This window comes from Nycticebus coucang, chromosome 9 (assembly GCF_027406575.1).
Source record: "Nycticebus coucang isolate mNycCou1 chromosome 9, mNycCou1.pri, whole genome shotgun sequence".
Classification (NCBI taxonomy): Eukaryota; Metazoa; Chordata; class Mammalia; order Primates; family Lorisidae; genus Nycticebus; species Nycticebus coucang.
This window is the reverse complement of record NC_069788.1, coordinates 119,845,240-119,867,294: the sequence shown is the minus strand read 5'-3', so window position 1 is coordinate 119,867,294 and position 22,055 is coordinate 119,845,240. Positions and strand designations below refer to the sequence as shown.

Sequence of the window (22,055 nt, the reverse complement as noted above, 5' to 3'; positions counted from 1 at the left end):
TAATTTTTTTTCTTTTTCATGACAGGGTCTTGCTCTGTCTCTCCAGCTAGAGTGCAGTGGCATCTTCATAGGTCACAGCAACCTCAGACTCCTGGGCTCCTTGGTCCTCCTGCTTCAAGAGGTAACTGGGACTACAGGTGCTCATCACCATATAGCAACAGGCTAATATTTCTGTTTTATGTAGAGACAGGGTCTCACTTTTACTCAAGCTGGTCTGGAACACCTGGCCTCAAGTGATCCTCCTGCCTCAGCCTCCCTAGAGTACAGGCATGAACCACTGTGCCTAGTTTCATATAAATTTTTATATTCTTTTTATTGAGACAGAGTGTCACTATGTTGCCCTAGATAGAGTGATGTGGCGTCACAGCTCACAGCAACCTCCACCTCCTGGGCTTAAGCGATTCTCTTGCCTCAGCCTCCCTAGTAGCTGGGACTACAGGCACCCGCCACAATGCCTGGCTATTTTTTGGTTGTAGCTGTCATTGTTATTTGGCAGGCCCAGGTGGGGTTCGAACCTGCCAGCTCTGGTGTATGTGGCAGGCGCCAAGCCAAATTTTTATATTCTTTATTTCAATATGTTATAAATATTCACTGTGTTGTGACAATACTGATACTAATTTTATAAGGCTTCTCAATACTACATCAAATGAACACAGTATAATTTAATTATTTCTCTACAGCTGGAAATTAAAGCATTCTACATTTTCACCTGTATAAATTATTTTGACCTGAACAGTTTCCACACAATCCTTTTCTTTTTTGAAGGACTGCCTCCTTAAGTGTTTAAGAAGGTGACCTCCTTGGTTATGATGTAAGAGGATTATAATGGTTCTTTAAATTTTATAAATGCTTTCCAAAAGAGTGTTTAAGTCATTATCAGCAATGTTTGTGACAGCTCGCAGCATTAACCTTATCTTAGAAAATTTTTCTAATTTAATTACATAGTGTTTATTTTGAATATGTGATAAATGAAGCTGATATCTTTCCATGTTTATTTGCGAACTATAATTTCCTCTTTTGTGGATTGTCTGTGTTCTTTGTCCATTACAGCACTTGGATCTTAATTGTATAAATCCATTTGTATGCATTCTCTACAAAGTAAAAAAATCAACCAATTGTCATTGCCAACATATATAAATATTAAATATTTCCGTAGGTATAAGTTTTCCTAATCTTTTCATGAGTCGTGGAGTGGAAAATCTCCCAAAGGCCACATGTATTTTTTCTGCCTTTTAATGATGTTTTCAAGACTAAAATAGTTTTGTCCCGTCTGAGTATCTGCTTTCAGAGAAAACATGAAAATCTCTGGTCATTTAGTAGGCTGACATAATACTTGACACCTTCTGAAATAAAATTTCTCCTCTTCACTTGCCTAATTCAATTTCCCTCTAATTAATCTCGATGTAAAAGCTATTACATGCTCTGTTATATGCATCAGTGGAGAACGCTAAAACACAGGATTACAGAAGATCTACAGTGGAGAAGACTGGGCTTAACTGTAAATCAGCTATCTGAATGTATTTTTTGATTTTCCAGAAAGTGGTATTTTGCAAAGGCCAGAGCCCATGTCCAGCTGAGACCCAGGAGCGCACATCCAGCTGAGACCCAGGAGCGCATGTCCAGCTGAGACCCAGGAGCGCACGTCCAGCTGAGACCCAGGAGCCCATGTCCAGCTGAGACCCAGGAGCGCACCTTTCTGGTCAGTGCTCCGTGTACCCGGTGCCACTGGCGGTTCATCTCCCCAAGATGCTCTGCAAACTCTGTCCTCTCATAACGCTTGCTTTCGACATCACAGGTGCTTAACTGAAGTAGGGACTGGTTAACGAAGTCAACTATCCACTGTTTATAGTCCATTTCCATTCTGAATGCCTAAAACAAACAAACAAACAAATAAACAAAATGAAATACCCAAAGCGCAAATGGAAGCCGGTCAGATAAGCTGGATTTCCCTTTATACACTGGAGGGGGCACCCACCACACTTTCAGCCAATAACCAAAGGGCAGCTGTCAGGGGTTACTTTTCACCTTCCCTCGAGCAGAGATTCTTTTTGGGAATTCCACATTCTTGGGAACAGAGGGTCTCACTGCTTTCAAACAGGCCAAAAAGTCACAGCAATAAATATCAGTCCAAATCTGCACCCTGGGTCCAACAAAGAGTTCTTAGGCTGAAAAGTCATAGCAATAAATATCAGTCACAAATCTGCGTCCAGGGTCCAACAAAGGGTTCCTCCAGCTGCATGAGAGCTGTGCTGGAGTCCTGGGTCATGCTGAGGGCTCATGGAAACAATACATTGGAAACATGAAGTTAAGGCTCTCCCAGGACCCAAGAGGCAGCATCTCTTCCTTTGGGGGACAGTCTAGGCCTCCCAGGGTAGTTTGGGAGACTAAGTTCCATAGCGATCCTAACCCCAACCAGGGCCAACCACATTTCCATTAGGCCTGCCATGTGTTGAGTTTGATCCTACCAAGTTCTAGCACCTCTTTTGGAGACATTTGGGGGGAAACCATGTGGTATGTGCTAGGTTACCCGAGCCTACAAGGATATACACACATGTAGACCCTTTAAAGATTCTACTACTTGCTGCGAAGTCAGGATGTGGTGGTATATAAAAACAAAATCCTCTCTAACATCATCCTTGGCTTGGTGAAGCCACTCATCTGCCAGAAGCTGGCTCCCTCAACCCATGAGGTCTCTGAACGCAACAATCAAGCTCACCATTCATCTCTGTATTCACGGTGTACAAAACACTGCCTGGCACACAAGTAGCCCTTTGTATGTGGCTTGCTAAATGTTAATTAAATCTACTTAAAATTACACATCACAGAGAAGGCCACATTCATAGCTATTTGTAGGATATCAATGTTTTCTCACTCATCCCTTTACTAAAAGAACATTTAGTAACACCTGTTGGATGCCAGGTATTGGACTAGGTGTGCTGTTTTGAGGTGAAGGACAGCTCCTGCTCTCATACAAGGTGAGGAGACAGGCAAGAAAACAAATAATTGTAATACACGTGATTGGAACTACTGATTCATGGAGACCTCTGATCCCCGAAAGTCTCCTGGCTGGGAAAATCAGGAGTGGATTTCCAAATGAGGAGATACTTGAACTGACTCTTGAAGGATGACTAAGAGGATTTATTCAGCTAAATGGGTACAGGCATTCTGGGCCAAAGGCACAGATGAGCATTGCATGAGGGAGAACACCAGAACCAGTTGGGGTCAAAAATCCTGTCTACTCAGGATCCAAGATTTACATGGGGGAATGAAGAGATGAGGCTGGGAGGTAAGGAGGGGCCAGCCTGTTAAGAGCTCGAGCTGTCCGGCAGTGATAGGAGCCACAAAGGAAGTTAAGTTAATTAGCTCACCTCTTTAGAATCCGCCACCACCCCATTTCTTACCCTTAGAATTAGTTTTTCTACATTATATCCTACATGTCTCTGTGTTTGTTTAGCATTTCTCCTCTGACGGACGATTTGCCTTCTTATTTAATGGAAAGACTGTGTTTAATTACCTTGTGCTTCTGAAGAAGATTTTTAACTTGAGCTGTGGAACCTGGGGAATACACAGAGTCTGCAGTCTGCTGCTCCACACTGTCCATCCAGCTAATCATTTCTGTGATGGCTTCACGAGACGGCAATTTCTCCATCTGAAGCTGCAAGAACAAAATGATTTCCATTTAATTACCTGCAGTTAACAAAATGAATCAGGGCATCACTAAAGATGATACCTAGTTTGATAAAAGGTCTTGCTTCATAATTATGCAGGCTACTCATAAAAACAAACCCAGCATTCGAGTTGAGAATAAGTGACCCCAAAACAATGACAACAACCTTCACACAAACTAACACAGTGGCACAGATAAACTGAGAAATAAAGTAATTAAGTCTGATTTCTCTCTTAAGAAAGATGCCATGGGAGGCGAGTCCAGTAATTAAGACCTATATTCAGTGATGCCAGAGAAAAATAGGCAGTGTCAATGAATATTATTGAGTCAGAGAAATTATTTTAAAAGAGTTGTGAACTAACAAGTGAATCCTAATTCAAAGGCTGAGTTTTTAAATACTTACCTGGTGAAGTTTCTCTTGAATATCTGGAAGTTGAGTGATGAGCATTGTCCATTTTTGTTCAAACTGTGCTGAAGACGTTCTTAGAGTAGCTGTATCAGCTTCTTTAAGGTGAAGAAGTTGGTTCCCAGTACTTATGACAGCAGTCTTCAAGGAGGACTTTTCATCAACTTCCTTTGAAAACTCCTAAAGGAAACGGTTTTAAAATTTAAATATAGCACAGAGTAACTAAGAATCAGAGTAACTGTTTATAGAGTGCAAAACTAAACATAGCAAATAAATAGCTGTATACACACACACACACACACACATTCCTTTTCTTACCAAGGGTCAGGCGCTATTCCAGACCTTAGATATACTTCTAGTAGGGAACAAAGGAGATGGGATTCACGCCCTTCAAGAAGCTTATAACCTCATGGATTTAATGTGTAAAAATAGACAAGTCATTATTCCAATGTAAGTTTTATAAGGAACTATGGAAGCCAATACAAAGTTGGTATTTTTTTTTTTTTTTTGTACACAGTTGGTATTGAATGAACTATTTGCAACAAATTTTTAAATATTTGAAATATTTCCTGTGTATATATTTTCAAGTATATTTTAAGAATACTCACATTTTATTTATTTATTTGAGACAGAGCCTCAAGCTATCGCTCTGGATTTTATTTATTTATTTATTTATTTTTCTGAGACAGAGTCTCAAGCTGTTGCCCTGGGTAGAGTGCTGTGGCGTCACAGCTCACAGCAACCTCAAACTCTTGGGCTTAAGTGATCCTCTTGCCTCAGCCTCCCAAGTAGCTGGGACTACAGGCACCCACCACAATGTCCCACTATTTTTTGGTTATAGTTGTCATTGTTTTGCAGGGCCAGGCTGGATTCAAACCCACTAGCTCCAGTGTATGTGGCTGGTGCCCTAGCTGCTTGAGCTACAGGTGCCGAGCCAATACTCACAAATTAATACCAAATTTAGTAACTATAAGTACTACCATAGCTACAAACTATGAAAAATGGAAAAAAAAAGGGGTGGCACCTATGGCTCAAAGGAGTACGACGCCAGCCCCATATACCGGAGGTGGCAGGTTCAAACCTGGCCCTGGCCAAAAACTGCAGGAAAAAAAAATAAAGAGAAAAGATTAAGTGCAGGAATGTCCAACCCACTGGCTGCATGCAGATCATTTGAGGACTTTTTTGTTTATCTGTGGTGTCGATACTACGAAAAGTATGCACAGACCTTCTCTTTGGCTCATCAACTTTCATTAGTGTTTGTGTATTTAATGTATGGTCCAAGACAACTTTTTCATCCAATGTGCAGATTAAGAAAAGGTGGGACACCCTTGAACTAAAGGGAAAAGACTGGAAGGATTCATAAGTACAATTCATGTTACAAAAGTAATACTGCTCCCCAATAACATCTTCAAACACTATAACAAAAAGTTTTTAGTAGACATACCAATTTTGTATTCCTTGATTTAAAAACCACACATTTATTAGCTTTAACATTTATAAATAAATAATCCTATAAGGCTGGTTTTGGGGGGCAGGGTATTTTTTGCATTTGTAAAACATGACACATGTCAGAGCAAGTTTTTAGTTTATAAAAACATATGTGTATTTTATAAGGTTAATTAAAAATATACTTTATCATTGTAAATGTACAAAGGAACAATATAAACAAATAGCTCTAGGTTTGAAGAATGTAGCTGTTATTTGTCTTATCCACAAATAAATACACATGTATGGAAATAACACATCAACAATGATACTTTTTCCTTGATATTTCTGACCAAAAATTACCTAGCATATTCTCTTACAACTTACAAAAAAATTATTTATGTTGCTTCTGATCGTATCCAAGTCCTGGGACACATTGAGGGACTGTTCTTTCCAGTAGTTCAGAGTTTGCTGAGATGACTCCAACCACTTATTTAACTCCTCTGAATCTCTGCTGTAACTAACAGGAACAAAGTGATAGAAAAAGGAAATTATTCTAATGTACTCTGATGACAAGTATCACTAGCATATTTTCTCATTTTATCATATTTCTTTTTTTGTGTGTGGTAAACCCTATCATTCAGAAAATCATGACATTTATAAAGTTTCTATCATGTTTTATACCATGCCCAAATCCGACGTGCTTGGCATTTTCTAGGACTCTCTATTATGGCTGATCAAGAACAAAGAGGCATTTTTAAAGTGTAAATCTTTAAAAATTTCTTATTATATACAAAAGTATACCCATGAGTAAGGACTGAGATTTTTATTACCAGATGTTCTCTATAATTTTTTTTAGTAAATACATAACCAGCATTTCTATAAATTGCATAATAGCAAACTGCTGTTGGCTGACACCAACAGTCATCTAAGGTAATGAAAATATCCAAGCAAAATGCTGCCCTTCTAGTAACTTTTAAACCTCATTAGATTAAGAGGAAGGGATGAGAATGAGGTTTAAATGATCTGTGTTCTCCACCTTCTTCAAGTAGTTTAAGATTATAGCAACTATGCAAAATAAATTCTCTGAAGAACTCGAAAGACTTTTTCAAACTATTCCATTCACTAAAATCATTTTATTTCTTTTAAATTTAAAAATGTTTAGAAGGTGGGAAAGAACAGCATCGTAGTATAAGGTAACATTTGCATTATTTTATAACATAAATCGTTTCTAAAAAATGTGGAAGTGATTCCCAGCAAACTGATTATGTATTATCTGTGTCTAGCAAACCAGTATTAGAGACTATAGATCTTGTTAGCCCAGAAGAGGGGCTAAACTGCTTCAGGTTGTCAGAGAAAAAACAGTACAGTAGGAGGCCAGCATGGAAAATTTAGCTGACTGCAAAATCCCTCTGAGGTCTTTTAACAGCAAACCCTATGGAGACAGACCTGAGCAGTTGCTTGAGAAGCGTTTGCAGTCTGTGGAGCTCATGGTCAATTTTCTTGTTCAGGGACAACCACTGCTCCTCCAGTTGTGCAATCTGGCCCTCTAATTCAGGACAGCTCACAGATGCCACCAGCTGTTTGCCTTCATTCAGAGTTTGGCAAAGTCGGGCATGCCTTCCGTGAATGTTTCTTTTTATTTGCTAATAAAAAAAGTCACAGAATAAATGAATGAATTAAAAAATAAAGTCTGGAGAGGCGGAGCCTGATGGCGGACTGGACGGACATGTAGCCCACCTATCCCAAGTCATCAGGTGAGAGGAAGGGGGGGTCTGGACCTTTTCCCTGCGTGGATTATTGCTGTAGACAGACAGTTGTAGACGCGCAGCAAATTGGCAGATTGCTGTATTTGAGGTGTAATTTAAAACCATGGACTCTGTTGTAGAGATTCTCCCTGCTTGGTCATGCTGGCTGGCAGGCCCCTCCCTCACGGAGGACAGCAGTGTGCAATTCCTGGCAAAACCCATTTGACGAAAATTTATTCCTGAGCCGAGTTCAGTGACTGGAAAGGGGCCCCACTCAGAGCCACAAGGGACTAAGCAACTGGATGGAAAATTGAAGGGAAGGGATTCCGCCCAGGAAACAGACATTTTGAATTGCCAGAAATGGCGGGCACCTTCCCCCAGAACAACAGGAGTGATTGAATAGACTGGACCATTCTGGGTGGGAAATACTGGTGTGGGCTGGCAGTTCAGGCTGTGCAGCGAACTGGCGGGTGGCTGGACTCAAATCTCCAGACCCAAAAGTGAGACCCTGAGCCACATAAACTGAGCAGAAGGTTTCGGCAGCAGCCAGCACCCTCCCCCATAGCCGATTGCAGTTGCCAGTTTGCAGGACAACGTGTGAGCAGAGTGGAAAGATTTGTGAAGGGTGGACTCCTGCACCGAGTTGGGAGGTCGGATAGGAGTCTCAAACAGAGAACCCGAGGTTGCATAACAATTAGGTAAAAACTTTTACAGAAACTTCAAAATGGCAATCAGCCAGGTAGGGTGGTTACCGTGGAAACAGTATAAACTGTGAAATCAGGTACAAGCCTGGGAACCACTCACAGCGCCACCTGGTGTCCAGAAAGTATATTGCAGTATAAATATATTCTACGAAAGTTGATCCCAACGTCACACATATAGATGTATATTTCTACATATATACAAGAATAATGTTTTTGTGGTTGGTGCCTTTTTTTTCTTTTGTCTCATCATTTTATTGGAGGAACTGTCGTTAATTTTTATTATCTTTATATATACTTTTTTATTTTTATTTTTTCTATTTTTAATTTTTTATTTCTTCTTTTCAACCTTTTTATGAACAACACGTTTTTTTTTTCTCTCTTTCCCTTCTCTCTTCCTCTTCTTCCCTTCTAATGGTTTCTGAGAGTGCTAACATCAGATTTCTAGAGGGGTTTTTGTTTGTTTGTTTGTTTTCTTTCTATGTTTTTTACCTTTTTTCTTTTTCTTTCTTTTTCTCAATTATTCTATGATTATCATAATTTTTAGTGTAGTTGGGTTTTTTTGTTGTTGTTGTCTGTATGTCTATGTGTTTCTGATTGATTGTGCACTTGTGGGCTTGTGTGTCTGCTAGCCTTTTTATCTGTTTATTTGCTCGTTTGGTCTCAACAAGTTTGGTGTTTTGACCTGCAATTCTGAGCTCCCAGCACTCCCTTCCACTCTCACTCTGAGGGTCTAGAGACCTGTCCCCCAGGAGTCAGGATTCTTGGGTGATTTCTCGAGGGGTGTGGACAGGGCCTGGACTGCAGCTGGTCAGTGTGGATTCTGCAGCACAGCCATGAGGAGAAGATAGTCAGCTGAGAGGGAACCACATTGGAGCGGCAGTGCCCTGAGGCGCAGAGCAGCAGCCATTCTTGGCAACTATAAGGCCCACCCCCAGATATTCTGAAGCCACAAACCCTGTCTTCCTGGGCAACCAGAGGAGGCCGGGCATCTTCCTCCACTGTGGAACAGATCTGGTTCTGAAACACAGGCCCTGTGAGTAAAGGGTTTGCCTTTGGCAGTACTGGCCTGGGTGGAGCGCGGGGACCAGAAAACACACGCACAGACCCAGGAAATTCCCAGGGTGGGGCTGACCCAGAGGACTGTTTTACTGAGCCTAAGACGCACCCGGCCCTCAGGAGATCATCAGCCTATAGACAAAGGAAGGCAGGAGGCTAAAGCTGACCATGCTATGAATACAAACCTGCAGGAGTAAAGACAGGGCCTGAGATATAGGTTCTGGGAACTCAAAACAGTTTCTCTTCTGCAGAGGAATTTAGCATGGACAGAAACAAACTCCCACAAAGTTGTTTTGTTCTATCAGTAACATCAATCAGGGGTGGGACTGGAACTGATCGAACATCCCCAGCCTCCATCAAGTGCCCGAGGTTGTCAGGTCTCACCACCCCCTGCTGGATAAAGGCAGAGAGCAGTGGCCTGGCTGAGCAGATACAGATTTCCTTGTGATTCAGGCAGGTACAAACCACTGGAGTATTGGCTAACTGGAGGCAACTGAGTCACAGCCCTACAGGGGCTATCACTGACTGGGTGTGACAGAGGTGCAAGGTGGGGAAGGAGGCATCAACCTTCCCAGACTATTCTATTTGCTGGGTGGGTCCTCCTGACTTCACGGAGCTTTGGAGCAAGTCATATTTGAGTTGTCACCAGACCCCTGTGATCTAGTTCCCAGAGACCTTTGAAACTCTCACACCTGAGACAAGTGCTGACTGAGACAACTGATTTCGACCTTTTGAACTGAGCTCATCGCCTGAGGACTATTCAAGTGGTACGCTGGGTGTGTGGTTGTAGGAAGGTTTGATTTTCCTTTTCCAATTGTTGCCTGTGGGGGGTGGCGTGACTTAATTGCTAGTATTCATCCACAGCTGAAACTTCAACCCAGAGTAACTGCTTCACTAGGGTTGAACAGAGACCAGCTGAAAACAAGACAGCACCACTTAGCCCCACCACAGCAAATAGGTCCCCAGTCTCTCAGGCCATAGCATCGTACGGGTCCTCAACAAAGCTCCAGGGGAAAAGTCAAACGGTGTAAAATAATCATGGGGCAGAATCAACAGAAAAACTCTGGTAGAACAAATAACCAAAATAGATAAACTCCCCCAAAGAAAGATATGGCAGATGTAACTGAAGATCCCATTCATAAACAGCTGGCCGAGATGGCAGAAATAGAATTCAGAATTTGGATTGCAAACAAGATTAATAGAATGGAGGAAAATTTGGAATTAGAAATTCGAAAAGCAATTCAAAAGTCGGAATTAGAAATTCAAGGAGAAATTCAAAAGTTGTCTCAAGAATTTAATGAATTTAAAGACAAAACCACCAAAGATTTAGATGCACTGAAGCAAGAATTTGCAGCCCTCAAAGATCTGAAAAAATACAGTAGAATCCCTCAGTAACAGACTGGAGCAAGCAGAAGAAAGGATTTCTGACATTGAAGACAAAGCTTTTGAACACTCCTAAACTCTTAAAGAGGAAGAGAAATGGAGAGCAAAAACAGATCATTCCCTCAGAGGGCTTTGGGATAATTCAAAGAAGGCAAATATCCGCGTCATTGGAATCCCTGAAAGTGATGAAGCGGCCTTGCAAGACACAGAGACCCTTCTCCATGAAATTATGAAAGAGAATTTTCCAGACATGCCAAGAGATTCTGAAATTCTGATAGCAGACACGACTTAAGACATCCCCCAGACATATCATAATTAACTTCACTAGAGTTAATATGAAAGAGAAAATTCTGAAAGCAGCCAGACGTAAGAAATCCATTACCTATAAAGGGAAGAATATTAGAATGACTGCAGATCTCTCTGCTGAAACTTTTCAAGCCAGAAGAGGATGGTCATCGACTTTTAATCTCCTAAAAGAAAGTAACTTTCAACCACAGATCCTGTATCCAGCTAAACTGAGTTTCATTTATGATGGAGAAATTAAATACTTTAATGACATTCATATGTTGAAGAAATTTGCCATAACCAAACCAGCTCTTCAGGATATTCTCAGACCTATCCTCCATAACGTCCAGCCCAATCCTCTGCCACAAAAATAAACTCACTCAGAAACTTTTGATCAAACTCCAACTTCCACAGTGGTGAAAGGATTAAAAATGCCCACTGGTCTTTTGAAAAACTCGATACCCAAAATTTCACCAGACTTATCAATATTCTCCATTAATGTGAATGGCTTACACTGTTCTCTAAAGAGGCACAGGTTAGCTGACTGGATACAAAAACTTAGGCCAGATATTTGCTGCATACAAGAGTCACATCTCACCTTAAAAGATAAATATAGACTCAGGATGGTCGTCCATATTCCAGGCAAATGGTAATCAGAAAAAAGCAGGTGTTGCAATTCTATTTGCAGACACAATAGGCCTCAAACCAACAAAAGTAAGGAAGGACAAAAATGGTCACTTCATATTTGTTAAGGGTAATACTCAATATGATGAGATTTCAATTCTGAATATTTATTGCACCCAAACAGAATGCACCTCAATTCATAAGAGAAACTCTAACAGACATGAGCAACTTGATTTCCTCCAGCTCCATAATAGTCGGAGATTTCAACACTCCTTTGGCAGTGTTGGATTGATCCTCCAATAAGAAGCTGAGCAAAGAAATCTTAGATTTAAATCTAACCATCCAACATTTGGATTTAGCAGACATCTACAGAACATTTCATCCCAATGAAACTGAATACACGTACTTCTCATCAGCCCACGGAACATATTCTAAAATTGATCACATCTTAGGTCACAAGTCTAACCTCAGTAAATTTAAAGGAATAGAAATTATTCCTTGCATCCTCTCGGACCACCATTGAATAAAAGTTGAACTCAGTAACAACAGGAACCTGCATACTCATATAAAAACATGGAAGTTAAATAACCTTATGCTGAATGATAGCTGGGTCAGAGATGAGATCGAGAGGGAAATTGTCAAATTTTTGGAACAAAACGACAATGAAGACACGAATTATCAGAACCTCTGGGATACCGCAAAGGCAGTCCTAAGAGGGAAATTCATAGCACTGCAAGCCTTCCTCAAGAGAATGGAAAGAGAAGAGGTTAACAACTTAATGAGACATCTCAAGCAAATGAAGAAGGAAGAACATTCCAACCCCAAACCCAGTAGAAGAAAAGAAATAACCAAAATTAGAGCAGAATTAAATGAAATTGAAAACAAAAGAAGTACACAACAGATCAATAAATCAAAAAAGTTGGTTTTTTGAAAAGGTCAATAAAACAGATAAACCTTTGGCTAACCTAACCAGGAAAAAAAGAGTAAAATCTCTAATTTCATCAATCAGAAATGACAAAGATGAAATAACAACAGACTCCTCAGAAATTAAAAAAATTCTTAATGAATATTACAAGAAACTTTATTCTCAGAAATATGAAAATCTGAAGGAAATTGACCAATACTTGGAAGCACGTCACCTTTCAAGACTTAACCAGAATCAAGTGGAAATGTTGAACAGGCCCATATCAAGTTCGGAAATAACATCAACCATACAAAACCTCCCCAAAGAGAAAAGCCCAGGTCCAGATGGTTTCCCGTCAGAATTCTACCAAACCTTTAAAGAGGAACTAGTACCTATATTACTCAACCTGTTCCAAAATGTAGAAAAAGAAGGAAGACTACCCAACACGTTCTATGAAGCAAACATCACACTTATCCCGAAACCAGGAAAAGACCCAACAAGAAAAGAAAATTATAGACCAATATCACTAATGAATATTGATGCAAAAGTATTCAACAAGATCCTAACAAACAGAATCCAGCAACACATCAAACAAAACACATTATGACCAAGTCAGTTTTATCCTGGGGTCTCAAGGCTGGTTCAATATCCGTAAATCTATAAGTATAATTCAGCACATAAACAATTAAAAAACAAAGACCATATGATTCTCTCAATTGATGCAGGAAAAGCTTTTGATAATATCCAGCATCCCTTCATGATCAGAACACTTAAGAAAATTGGTATAGAAGGGACATTTCTTAAACCAATAGAGGTCATCTACAGCAAACCCACAGCCAATATCAGATTGAATGGAGTTAAATCGAAAACATTTCCACTCAGATCAGGAACCAGACAAGGCTGCCCATTGTCTCCACTGCTCTTTCCATTGTAATGGAAGTTTTAGCCATCGCAATTAGGGAAGAAAAGGTGATCAAGGGTATCCATATAGGGTCAGAAGAAATCAAACTTTCGCTCTTCGCAGATGATATGATTGTACATCTGGAAAACACCAGGGATTCTACTACAAAACTCTTAGAAGTGATCAAGGAATATAGCAGTGTCTCAGATTACAAAATCAACACTCATAAATCGGTAGCCTTTATATATACCAACAATAGTCAAGCTGAAAAAACAGTTAAGGACTCTATTCCATTCACAGTAGTGCCAAAGAAGATGAAATGTTTGGGAGCTTATCTAACAAAGGTTGTGAAAGGTCTCTATAAAGAGAACTATGAAACTCTAAGAAAAGAAATAGCTGAAAATGTTAACAAATGGAAAAAGATACCATGCTCATGGCTGGGAAGAATCAACATTGTTAAAATGTCCATACTACCCAAAGCAATATACAATTTTAATGCAATCCCTATTAAAGCTCCACTGTCATACTTTAAAGATCTTGAAAAAATAATACTTCGTTTTATATGGAATTAGAAAAAACCTCGAACAGCCAAGACATTTTTCAGAAATAAAAACAAAGCAGGAGGAATCATGCTACCAGACCTCAGACTATACTATAAATCGATAGGGATCAAAACAGCATGGTATTGGCACAAAAACAGAAAAGTAGATGTCTGGAACAGAATAGAGAACCAAGAGATGAACCCAGCTACTTACCGTTATTTAATCTTTGACAAGCCAATTAAAAACATTCAGTGGGGAAATGATTCCCTATTTAACAAATGGTGCTGGGTGAACTGGCTGGCTACCTGTAGAAGACTGAAACTAGACCCACACCTTTCACCATTAACTAAGATAGACTCTCACTGGATTAAAGATTTAAACTTAAGATATAAAACTATAAAAATACTAGAAGAGAGTGCAGGGAAAACCCTTGAAGAAATTGGTCTGGGTGAGTATTTTATGAGGAGGACCCCCTGGGCAATTGAAGCAGCTTCAAAAACACACTACTGGGACCTGATCAAACTTAAAAGCTTCTGCACAGCCAAGAACACAGTAAGTAAAGCAAGCAAACAGCCCTCAGAATGGGAGAAGATATTTGCAGGTTATATCTCCGACAAAGGTTTAATAACCAGAATCCACAGAGAACTCAAACGTATAAGCAAGAAAAGAACAAGTGATCCCATCACAGGCTGGGCAAGGGACTTGAAGAGAAACTTCTCTGAAGAAGACAGGTGCACAGCCTACAGACATATGAAAAAAAGCTCATCATCTTTAATCATCAGAGAAATGCCAATCAAAACTACCTTGAGATACCATCTAACTGCAGTAAGATTAGCCATATCACATAGCCAGAGATGTTGGCATGGATGTGGAGAAAAGGGAACACTTCAACACTGCTGGTGGGAATGCAAATTAACACATTCCTTTTGGAAAGATGTTTGGAGAACACTTAGAGATCTAAAAATAGACCTGCCATTCAATCCTATAATTCCTCTACTAGGTATATACCCAGAAGACCAAAAATCACATTATAACAAAGATATTTGTACCAGAATGTTTACTGCAGCCCAATTCACAATTGCTAAGTCATGGAAAAAGCCCAGGTGCCCATTGATCCACGAATATATCAATAAATTGTGGTATATGTACACCATGGAATATTATGCAACTTAAAGAAAGATGGAGACTTTACCTCTTTCATGTTTACATGGATGGAGCTGGAACATATTCTTCTTAGTAAAGTATCTCAAGAATGAAGAAAAAGTATCCAATGTACTCATCCCTACTATGAAACTAATTTATGGCTTTCATAGGAAAGCTATAACCCAGTTATAACCTAAGAATATGGGGAATGGGGAGAGGGAGCGGAGGGAGGGGGGAGGTTGGGCAGTGGTTGGGTGATTGGTGGGATTACACCTGCGGTGCATCTTACAAGGGTACGTGTGAAACTTAGTGAATGCAGAATATGATTGTCTTAACACAATAACTAAGAAAATGCCAGGAAGGCTCTGTTAATCTTTGTGATGAAAATGTGTCGAACTGTTTATAAAACCAGTGCATGGTGCCCCATGATCGCATTAATGTACACAGCTATGATCTAATACTAATAAAAAAAATAATAAAAAAAGGGAAAATTTATAGTTAAAAAAAATAAAGTCTGCCAATCTATTTGCAAATATTTCATTAAAAACCCTGATTAGTGCCTACTGAGGAGACATTAACATATTCTTCAGGACAGGAGCCTGACTGCAGACCAGATTTACTGGTCACCTGTCATGATGAGTCTCTAACCGCTGTGTTTCAATGCATAGAAGCAATGCTATAGATTTACTGCATGTAAACAAACCCCCAGCTTAAAAAACTGAGATCTGATAGTTAATACCTCCATCTAATAACAAAAGCAGAAAAATGATCTGACATTTCAGCTTGCGGATGGATTTTTTTTTTTTTTTTTTGGAGACAGAGTCTCACTACGTTGCCCTTGGTAGAGTGCTGTGGCATTACAGCTCACAGCAGCCTCAAACTCTTGGGTTTAAGTGATTCTCTGGCATCAGCCTTCCAAGTAGCTGGGACTACAGGTGCCCACCACAGTGCCTGGCAATTTTTTTTTGTTGAAGTTGTCATTGTAGTTTAGCTGGCCTGGGCCAGACTCGAACCCTCCAGCCTCAGTGTATATGGCTGACGCCATAACCACTGAGGTATGAGCGCTGAGCCTTGCAAATGGATTTTGTGCAACCTAAAGATTATTTTGAAAATCAGGAAATTTGACACAGAGATCAGGATTTTCTGTGTCTCTGGGGGCACCAGAAAATCTAGCCACCGTTGGGTCTGTATTCTCATGTGGCAAAGGAAGGCTGGAGCCCAGCGGCAGAGGCCCTCTCTAGGAGAGCCGGTCTTCTTTACTACCTGACTGCAGACCCAGCCAGTGTTCCCTGGGCAGCATTTCAGATTGTGACCCAGACGTGAAGGGAATAAATAAGAATATTTCTCCATTATCCCCTAAATGCAAATGCTGAGGTGGGGGGGGGCTCATTTCTAGCTTCTTCTGAATGTAAAGAATCAGGAAGGAGAAAAAAAGAACTTTAGGAGAATAAATTAAAACAGCACATCATTAATCCAACTTCGTGTAAAGAAAAATAAGATTATTCATAACTGTGAATACAATGACCACTTTAAGAAAGGCCCATCTAAAGACAATTATCTTCCACAGTTGGGTTCAGCTAATGCCATTTACCCTGACGTTGTTGAAATAAATTATTATCAAAATAGAAGTTCTCCTATTTTCCAATTAATTTAAGCCTTTTTAAAAATTACCCCCAAATTCTACTTCCATTGCCCTTTTCACCATTCCCATTGGTAATCTCTACCCTCTGCCTGAGCCTATGGGCTAGAATGAAATGTCCAACACCAGTATTTTTTTTAAATTCCTAATTTTCTAAGTCCTTAAGTACCAGACACTTCATCTTTGTAGTATCTCTGAAAGTTTTAATTCCTCCACTTGATACATGGGATAAAGTCTGTGTGGTGGTCATTCAGCCTGGAGGAGCCCAGCCAGCATTTGAAAGCGAGTTTGTTTGACTTCAGAGGTCACACAACTGACCCGTAGCTCTCATGACCCACAGCCATCTACTCACTGATAGAAGTGCTGACATCAGCCAGACACATAAAAACCTCTCCATGACTCCAGCTGAGAATGGCCCATGAAGTCTATTCGTGAGATCTTTAGGAGATAGGTCTTCTTTTAGTTTGGCAAATTTGTTTATTTATTATTATTATTGTTATTATTTTTGGAGTATTCAGAGTTTATTGAAAGATACGAAAAAGCTGTATAAAGTTAAGACACGGCTCAACAGTAGAAAGGTGGTGAAAAGACTCACCACCCCCTACTCAGATTTCTACTTCTTATATCTTAAAGCTACCTTTATCTAGTGTGATATTCTTTCTAAATCTTTATTTCTCATCTTTCCTGCTCCTCATGTATTATCGGACAAAGAGGGCCTGGCCACCTATCACTGCCATTCAATAGGCAGAGGTGAAAACACACACAGCGAGAACAAGATGGAGTCTGTCAGGCCAGGGCAGATGCCACACAGCTGCCCAGTTGGCCCAGGTCCCGCCTAACCCTCACCCCGTCTCCCACCACCACCGTCCTAAAAACTCAGTTCCAACCCCAAATATGCCTATCCTGAGCAGTCCAAGTAGACTGATCTAGATTAACCTTTGAATTAGAATGCTGCCAGGATTGTGGGTCATACCAATGACTGTCTACCAACAACTGGTGGGCCATGGGTTCCACCAATTACTATTCAAGATAAGGGTCAATATGATATCTATACTGAACCCAAATGTATAAAACAGTAACTTTGGAGATGGAAGAACAGAACAGTCCTGGAGAGGTCACCCTTACTGCTCCCCAGAACCCGGGCCCCTGGACAAACAAAGTTTTGTGGACCCATCCTTGTCTAGCACATTTGCTGACAGTGACAGGTGGCCAGACTCTCTTCATCCAGTAACAGAGCTAGGGACAGATCCACCAGACCCCAACTGTCAGAAGGCCAGTGACTCTGGAGAACAGTGAGAGTGGCTTCCCCAAGACTGCCCCACTTCCCTATCTCCAAAGTCAGTTTCATATATAAAAGTCAGAAGTAAAAATCATACCAACTCCCATCTCAAACAATAACTGACAACAGTCAGCATTATCCATGACCCAAAACAACACCCCAATCCAAAAGTCAACTTCCCAAATCAGTTATCCTAAACTACTCAAGATATACACTTCTTGGTTAAAGCTAAATTCAGAAAACAGCAAGACTGGGAGACATGAGGCAAAGGCCATGCAGGTCCAAACCAACCAGACCAGCCGTGTCATCTCAGCCTTGGCCTGAGTTAACTCTATCCCACTTTCACTAAACGTGCCCCCACCTCCCACTCCTGTTAATACATTTCATATCTATGAAATAGATTTTTTTTAGAGTTTCAGGTTAATGTGAGGGTACAATCAACCAAGTCAAAATATTTGATTCTGTTAGGTAGAGTCCCCCTTGTGGTTATGTCTCACACTCAAAAGATGTGCCAAAGTTTTGCAAATTTATTTAAAAGTCTCAGAACGGGGCGGTGCCTGTGGCTCAGTGAGTAGGGCACCGGCCCCATATGCCGAGGGTGGCGGGTTCAAACCCAGCCCCGGCCAAACTGCAACAAAAAAAATAGCCGGGCGTTGTGGCGGGCGCCTGTAGTCCCAGCTGCTTGGGAGGCTGAGGCAAGAGAATCCCGTAAGCCCAAGAGTTAGAGGTTGCTGTGAGCCGTGTGACGCCACGGCACTCTACCAGAGGGCAGTATAGTGAGACTCTGTCTCTACAAAAAAAAAAAAATAAAATAAAAGTCTCAGAACAATTCCTTTTCTATTTATTATCTCAAATGTAATAGACTCATGCTTGCATTTTATTTATTTATTAAGACGGAGTCTCACTTTGTCACCTTGGTAGAGTGCTGTGGCATCATAGCTCACAGCAACCTCAAATTCCTAGGCTTAAGCGATCCTCTTGCCTCAGCCTCCCTAGTTAGCTGGGCCTACAGGTACAGTATGGGGGCTTGCTGCTGCTCAGGTTGGTCTTGAACTCCTGAGTTCAGGCAATCCACCTGCCTTGGCCTTTCAGAGTACTAGGATTATAGGCATGAGCCAACACACCCAGCTTCATACTCACATTTTAAAAGATGCAGTCACTTTGGTAGGAAATAATCAGGCTTATATTAAGTTGGCTAAGAATTAGATTGTTTCTTAATATAATGATTCTTTAAAAACTATGTTTTCTTTTTTTTTTGTAGAGACAGAGTCTCACTGTACCGCCCTCGGGTAGAGTGCCGTGGCGTCACACGGCTCACAGCAACCTCTAACTCTTGGGCTTGCGCGATTCTCTTGCCTCAGCCTCCCAAGCAGCTGGGACTACAGGCGCCCGCCACAACGCCCGGCTATTTTTCTGTTGCAGTTTGGCCGGGGCTGGGTTTGAACCCGCCACCCTCGGCATATGGGGCTGGCGCCCTACTCACTGAGCCACAGGCGCCGCCCTAAAAACTATGTTTTCAATTATATTCTTTCATCTGTTCAGATGGCACCTTCTGTATCCCTAGATTAATAACAAATTAAACAGAAGCCCCCACCCCAGAGGACCCAGATTTACTTTAGAGTTAGGCTCAATATAATAAAGTGGTAACGAGACTGGTGGTAATTTTTCAGGCACCTGGAGCACAGAACAATATTCCTGTCTCTGGACAATGTTCCCTATAGGGGCTAAAATGCCCCCAGGGAATAGCAGAGCCCTGCCTCACATTTCCTGCTTTCATTTTCCATCAAATGTATTCAGGGAATAAACCTCCTTTTGAAGTTTTAAAATTGATTATTTGATAACTACCTCTGCCCACATAACTCATATTCTGACTGTATGTATTCAAATGTTTAAAAAAAGCATTTTCTATTTCTCCTGTGAAGATATAAAATTTGTTTTATCTTGTTGGTTATGTTCTCAGTGCCAGTTAAAGACCATTTTAAAGTTTTCTTTTTCCTATGGCATCAAAATTGGAGACATGTAGACTGACAATAATATACTAAAAGTTACACAAGAAGAATTGAAAAGTTTGATTTCTTTTTATGATGCTGAAGGCAGGTATCAGTTTTCTTTAATTTTAGTTTTTAATTTTTTTCTTATAAACATCTTTTATTATATTATTATTTATTTATTTCTTGGGAGACAGAGTCTCACTGGTTCACCTGGGTAGAGTGCCATGGTGTCATATCTCACAGCAACTTCCAACTGGGTTCAAGTGATCCTCCTGCCTTAGCCTCCTGAGTAGCTGGGACTACAGGCACCAGCCATAACACCTGGCTGGTTTTTCAGTTTTTAATGGAGGTAGGTCTTGCTGTTGCTCAGGCTGGTCTTGAACTACCTGGGTTCAAGTGGTCGTTCCAGAGTGCTAGGATTATAGGCGTGAGTCACCACGCCTGTTCCTGGTAACAGATTATTGTCTGTCTCATAGGCTATGTCCAATCAGGACTTTATTGTAGTAATAAAACCAAATATAGATTTAGGGGCCCATGGTTTACAAAGTTCTTTCCATTCTTCAGCTCATGTCTATACTGGCAGTCCACAGCCATCCACCTCCTGAGACAGCTATAATTATAATTTGTTTTACAAATGAGGCTTAGAGGTAGTAAGATCACAAAAGTGGTAAGTGATGGAGCTAGGGCTCAAACCAAGGTCCTCAATCCCAAACCAGATGTGGCCATGCTGATGAGCTCACGATCTAATCTGCAGTCTCCCTGAATACATTTCTGATAGTGAGTTGCGTGATGAACAGCAATCCATTTCAATTCAAATCATTCATCTTCAAAATCAGAGTGCTATGGATTATGCCACTGACAACTGAAATAGAACCAAAATACCTGGTAAAATGAAATCCTTTCCACTAATCTTTCCTCTGTCTCTTCCACCAAACTCACAGAGGGCAATGTAGATACGAGAATTTCCAGGTCCTTTTCAAGAGATACATAGTTTTCATCAAATTCTTCCCATTTCTAGAGAATTAAGAACATTAAAGTCAGTGGGAGTCCTTTTGTGGATTGGTTCTAGACAATGACACAATTAATCATAAAAACAAAAATGAACATTGAGAGCACACAAAATTAAAGCACCGACTTCAAATATTTCTGAGAGGTGTAATCCATGCTAGTATGAGCTCAGTGTCTAACAGAAAACAATTTGAGAACATGGTTTTTAAAAATCCAGTTGGCATAAAATTAGTGCTCTATGCTTGCCTTGTGAGACTGGGTAATAAGACTAAGGGAGTAATACATTAGGTTAGAGGACGTTCTTAGCAACCTCTGCAGAGACTCAGAGCACCACGAAAGTCTATTTTATTTGGAAATGCAAAGAGCTAACCTTTAAAGCCTTTTCCAACAGACGCTCTTATCAGGCTGTTATTGCCGTCCCTGTTCTAAGCACAAGCCTGCCTAACATCATCCTCGCATCCCCAGTAGCATGGGAGGATAATGTTAGGCAGGTTTGCGCTTAGAGCGAGGAGGGCAAAAACAGCTTGATAAGAGTAAGTTGATAAGACAATCAACCTGTGATTGCCTTGGCCTGCTTTGTCCTCATTCCCTCCATTTCCATGGATGTCTACCGCAAGGGTCCCAGCATGCTACAGAGCCAAGTTGCTGACACTAAAAATCATTTGTAGGGCAGTGCCTGTAGCTCAGTGGTTAGGATGCCAGCCACAGACGCTGAGGCTGACTAGGTCGAACCCAGCCTGGGCCAGCTAAAACAAGAATGACAACTGCAACAAAAAAAATAGCTGGGTGTTGTGGCGGGCTCCTATAGTCCCAGCTACTTGGGAGGCTGAGGCAAGAGAATAGCTTAAGCCCAAGTGTCTGAGGTTACTGTGAGCTGTGACACCACGGCACTCAACCCAGGGCGACAGCTTGAGACTCTGTCTCACCCCCCCAAAAATAAACAAATGCCAACGTGGCTGATGAATTTTAAGATAGTATGTGAAATCAGTGGTTAAGTTATCCTGTTGGAAAAATGATCCCACTAGTCTCATGACTACTCACATAGTGGGTCACTTGGCTTTTACTGGGCTCTCACTGGGCCCATGGAGTCTTTTTTTCAAAACACCATGAAATATTATTATAAATATCAATTTGATGCACTAACTAGAAAATAAATTTTGTTAGCATATTACATTATCAGGTTGAATATTTCCCTCCTTTTTATTTACCTTGTATGCTAATATGGGCTGCAAAAAGTTTAATAAATCAGAGGGGAAAATGTTAAAACTGAGAAAGCTTTATGAGTGCCTAATTTTTTTCTTAGAATTGAGACAAGATTGTCACAAATCCATTTGAACAACAGAACAGCTG

The 22,055-nt window shown here is 40.7% G+C and overlaps 1 protein-coding gene across 5 annotated transcripts in view; it reads right to left on the bottom strand.

Moving 5' to 3' along the window:
- SYNE2 (spectrin repeat containing nuclear envelope protein 2) overlaps positions 1–22,055 on the bottom strand; it is a 424,477-nt gene that overhangs the window by 82,781 nt on the left and 319,641 nt on the right. For all 5 annotated transcript variants that reach the window (XM_053601260.1, XM_053601261.1, XM_053601264.1 and 2 more), the window contains 6 exons: positions 20,580–20,711; positions 6,948–7,144; positions 5,886–6,018; positions 4,071–4,253; positions 3,515–3,655; positions 1,693–1,869 (listed from right to left, as the gene is read on the bottom strand). In XM_053601260.1, coding sequence (XP_053457235.1) covers positions 1,693–1,869; positions 3,515–3,655; positions 4,071–4,253; positions 5,886–6,018; positions 6,948–7,144; positions 20,580–20,711 — 963 coding nt within the window. The remainder of the gene's footprint in view (positions 1–1,692; positions 1,870–3,514; positions 3,656–4,070; positions 4,254–5,885; positions 6,019–6,947; positions 7,145–20,579; positions 20,712–22,055) is intronic.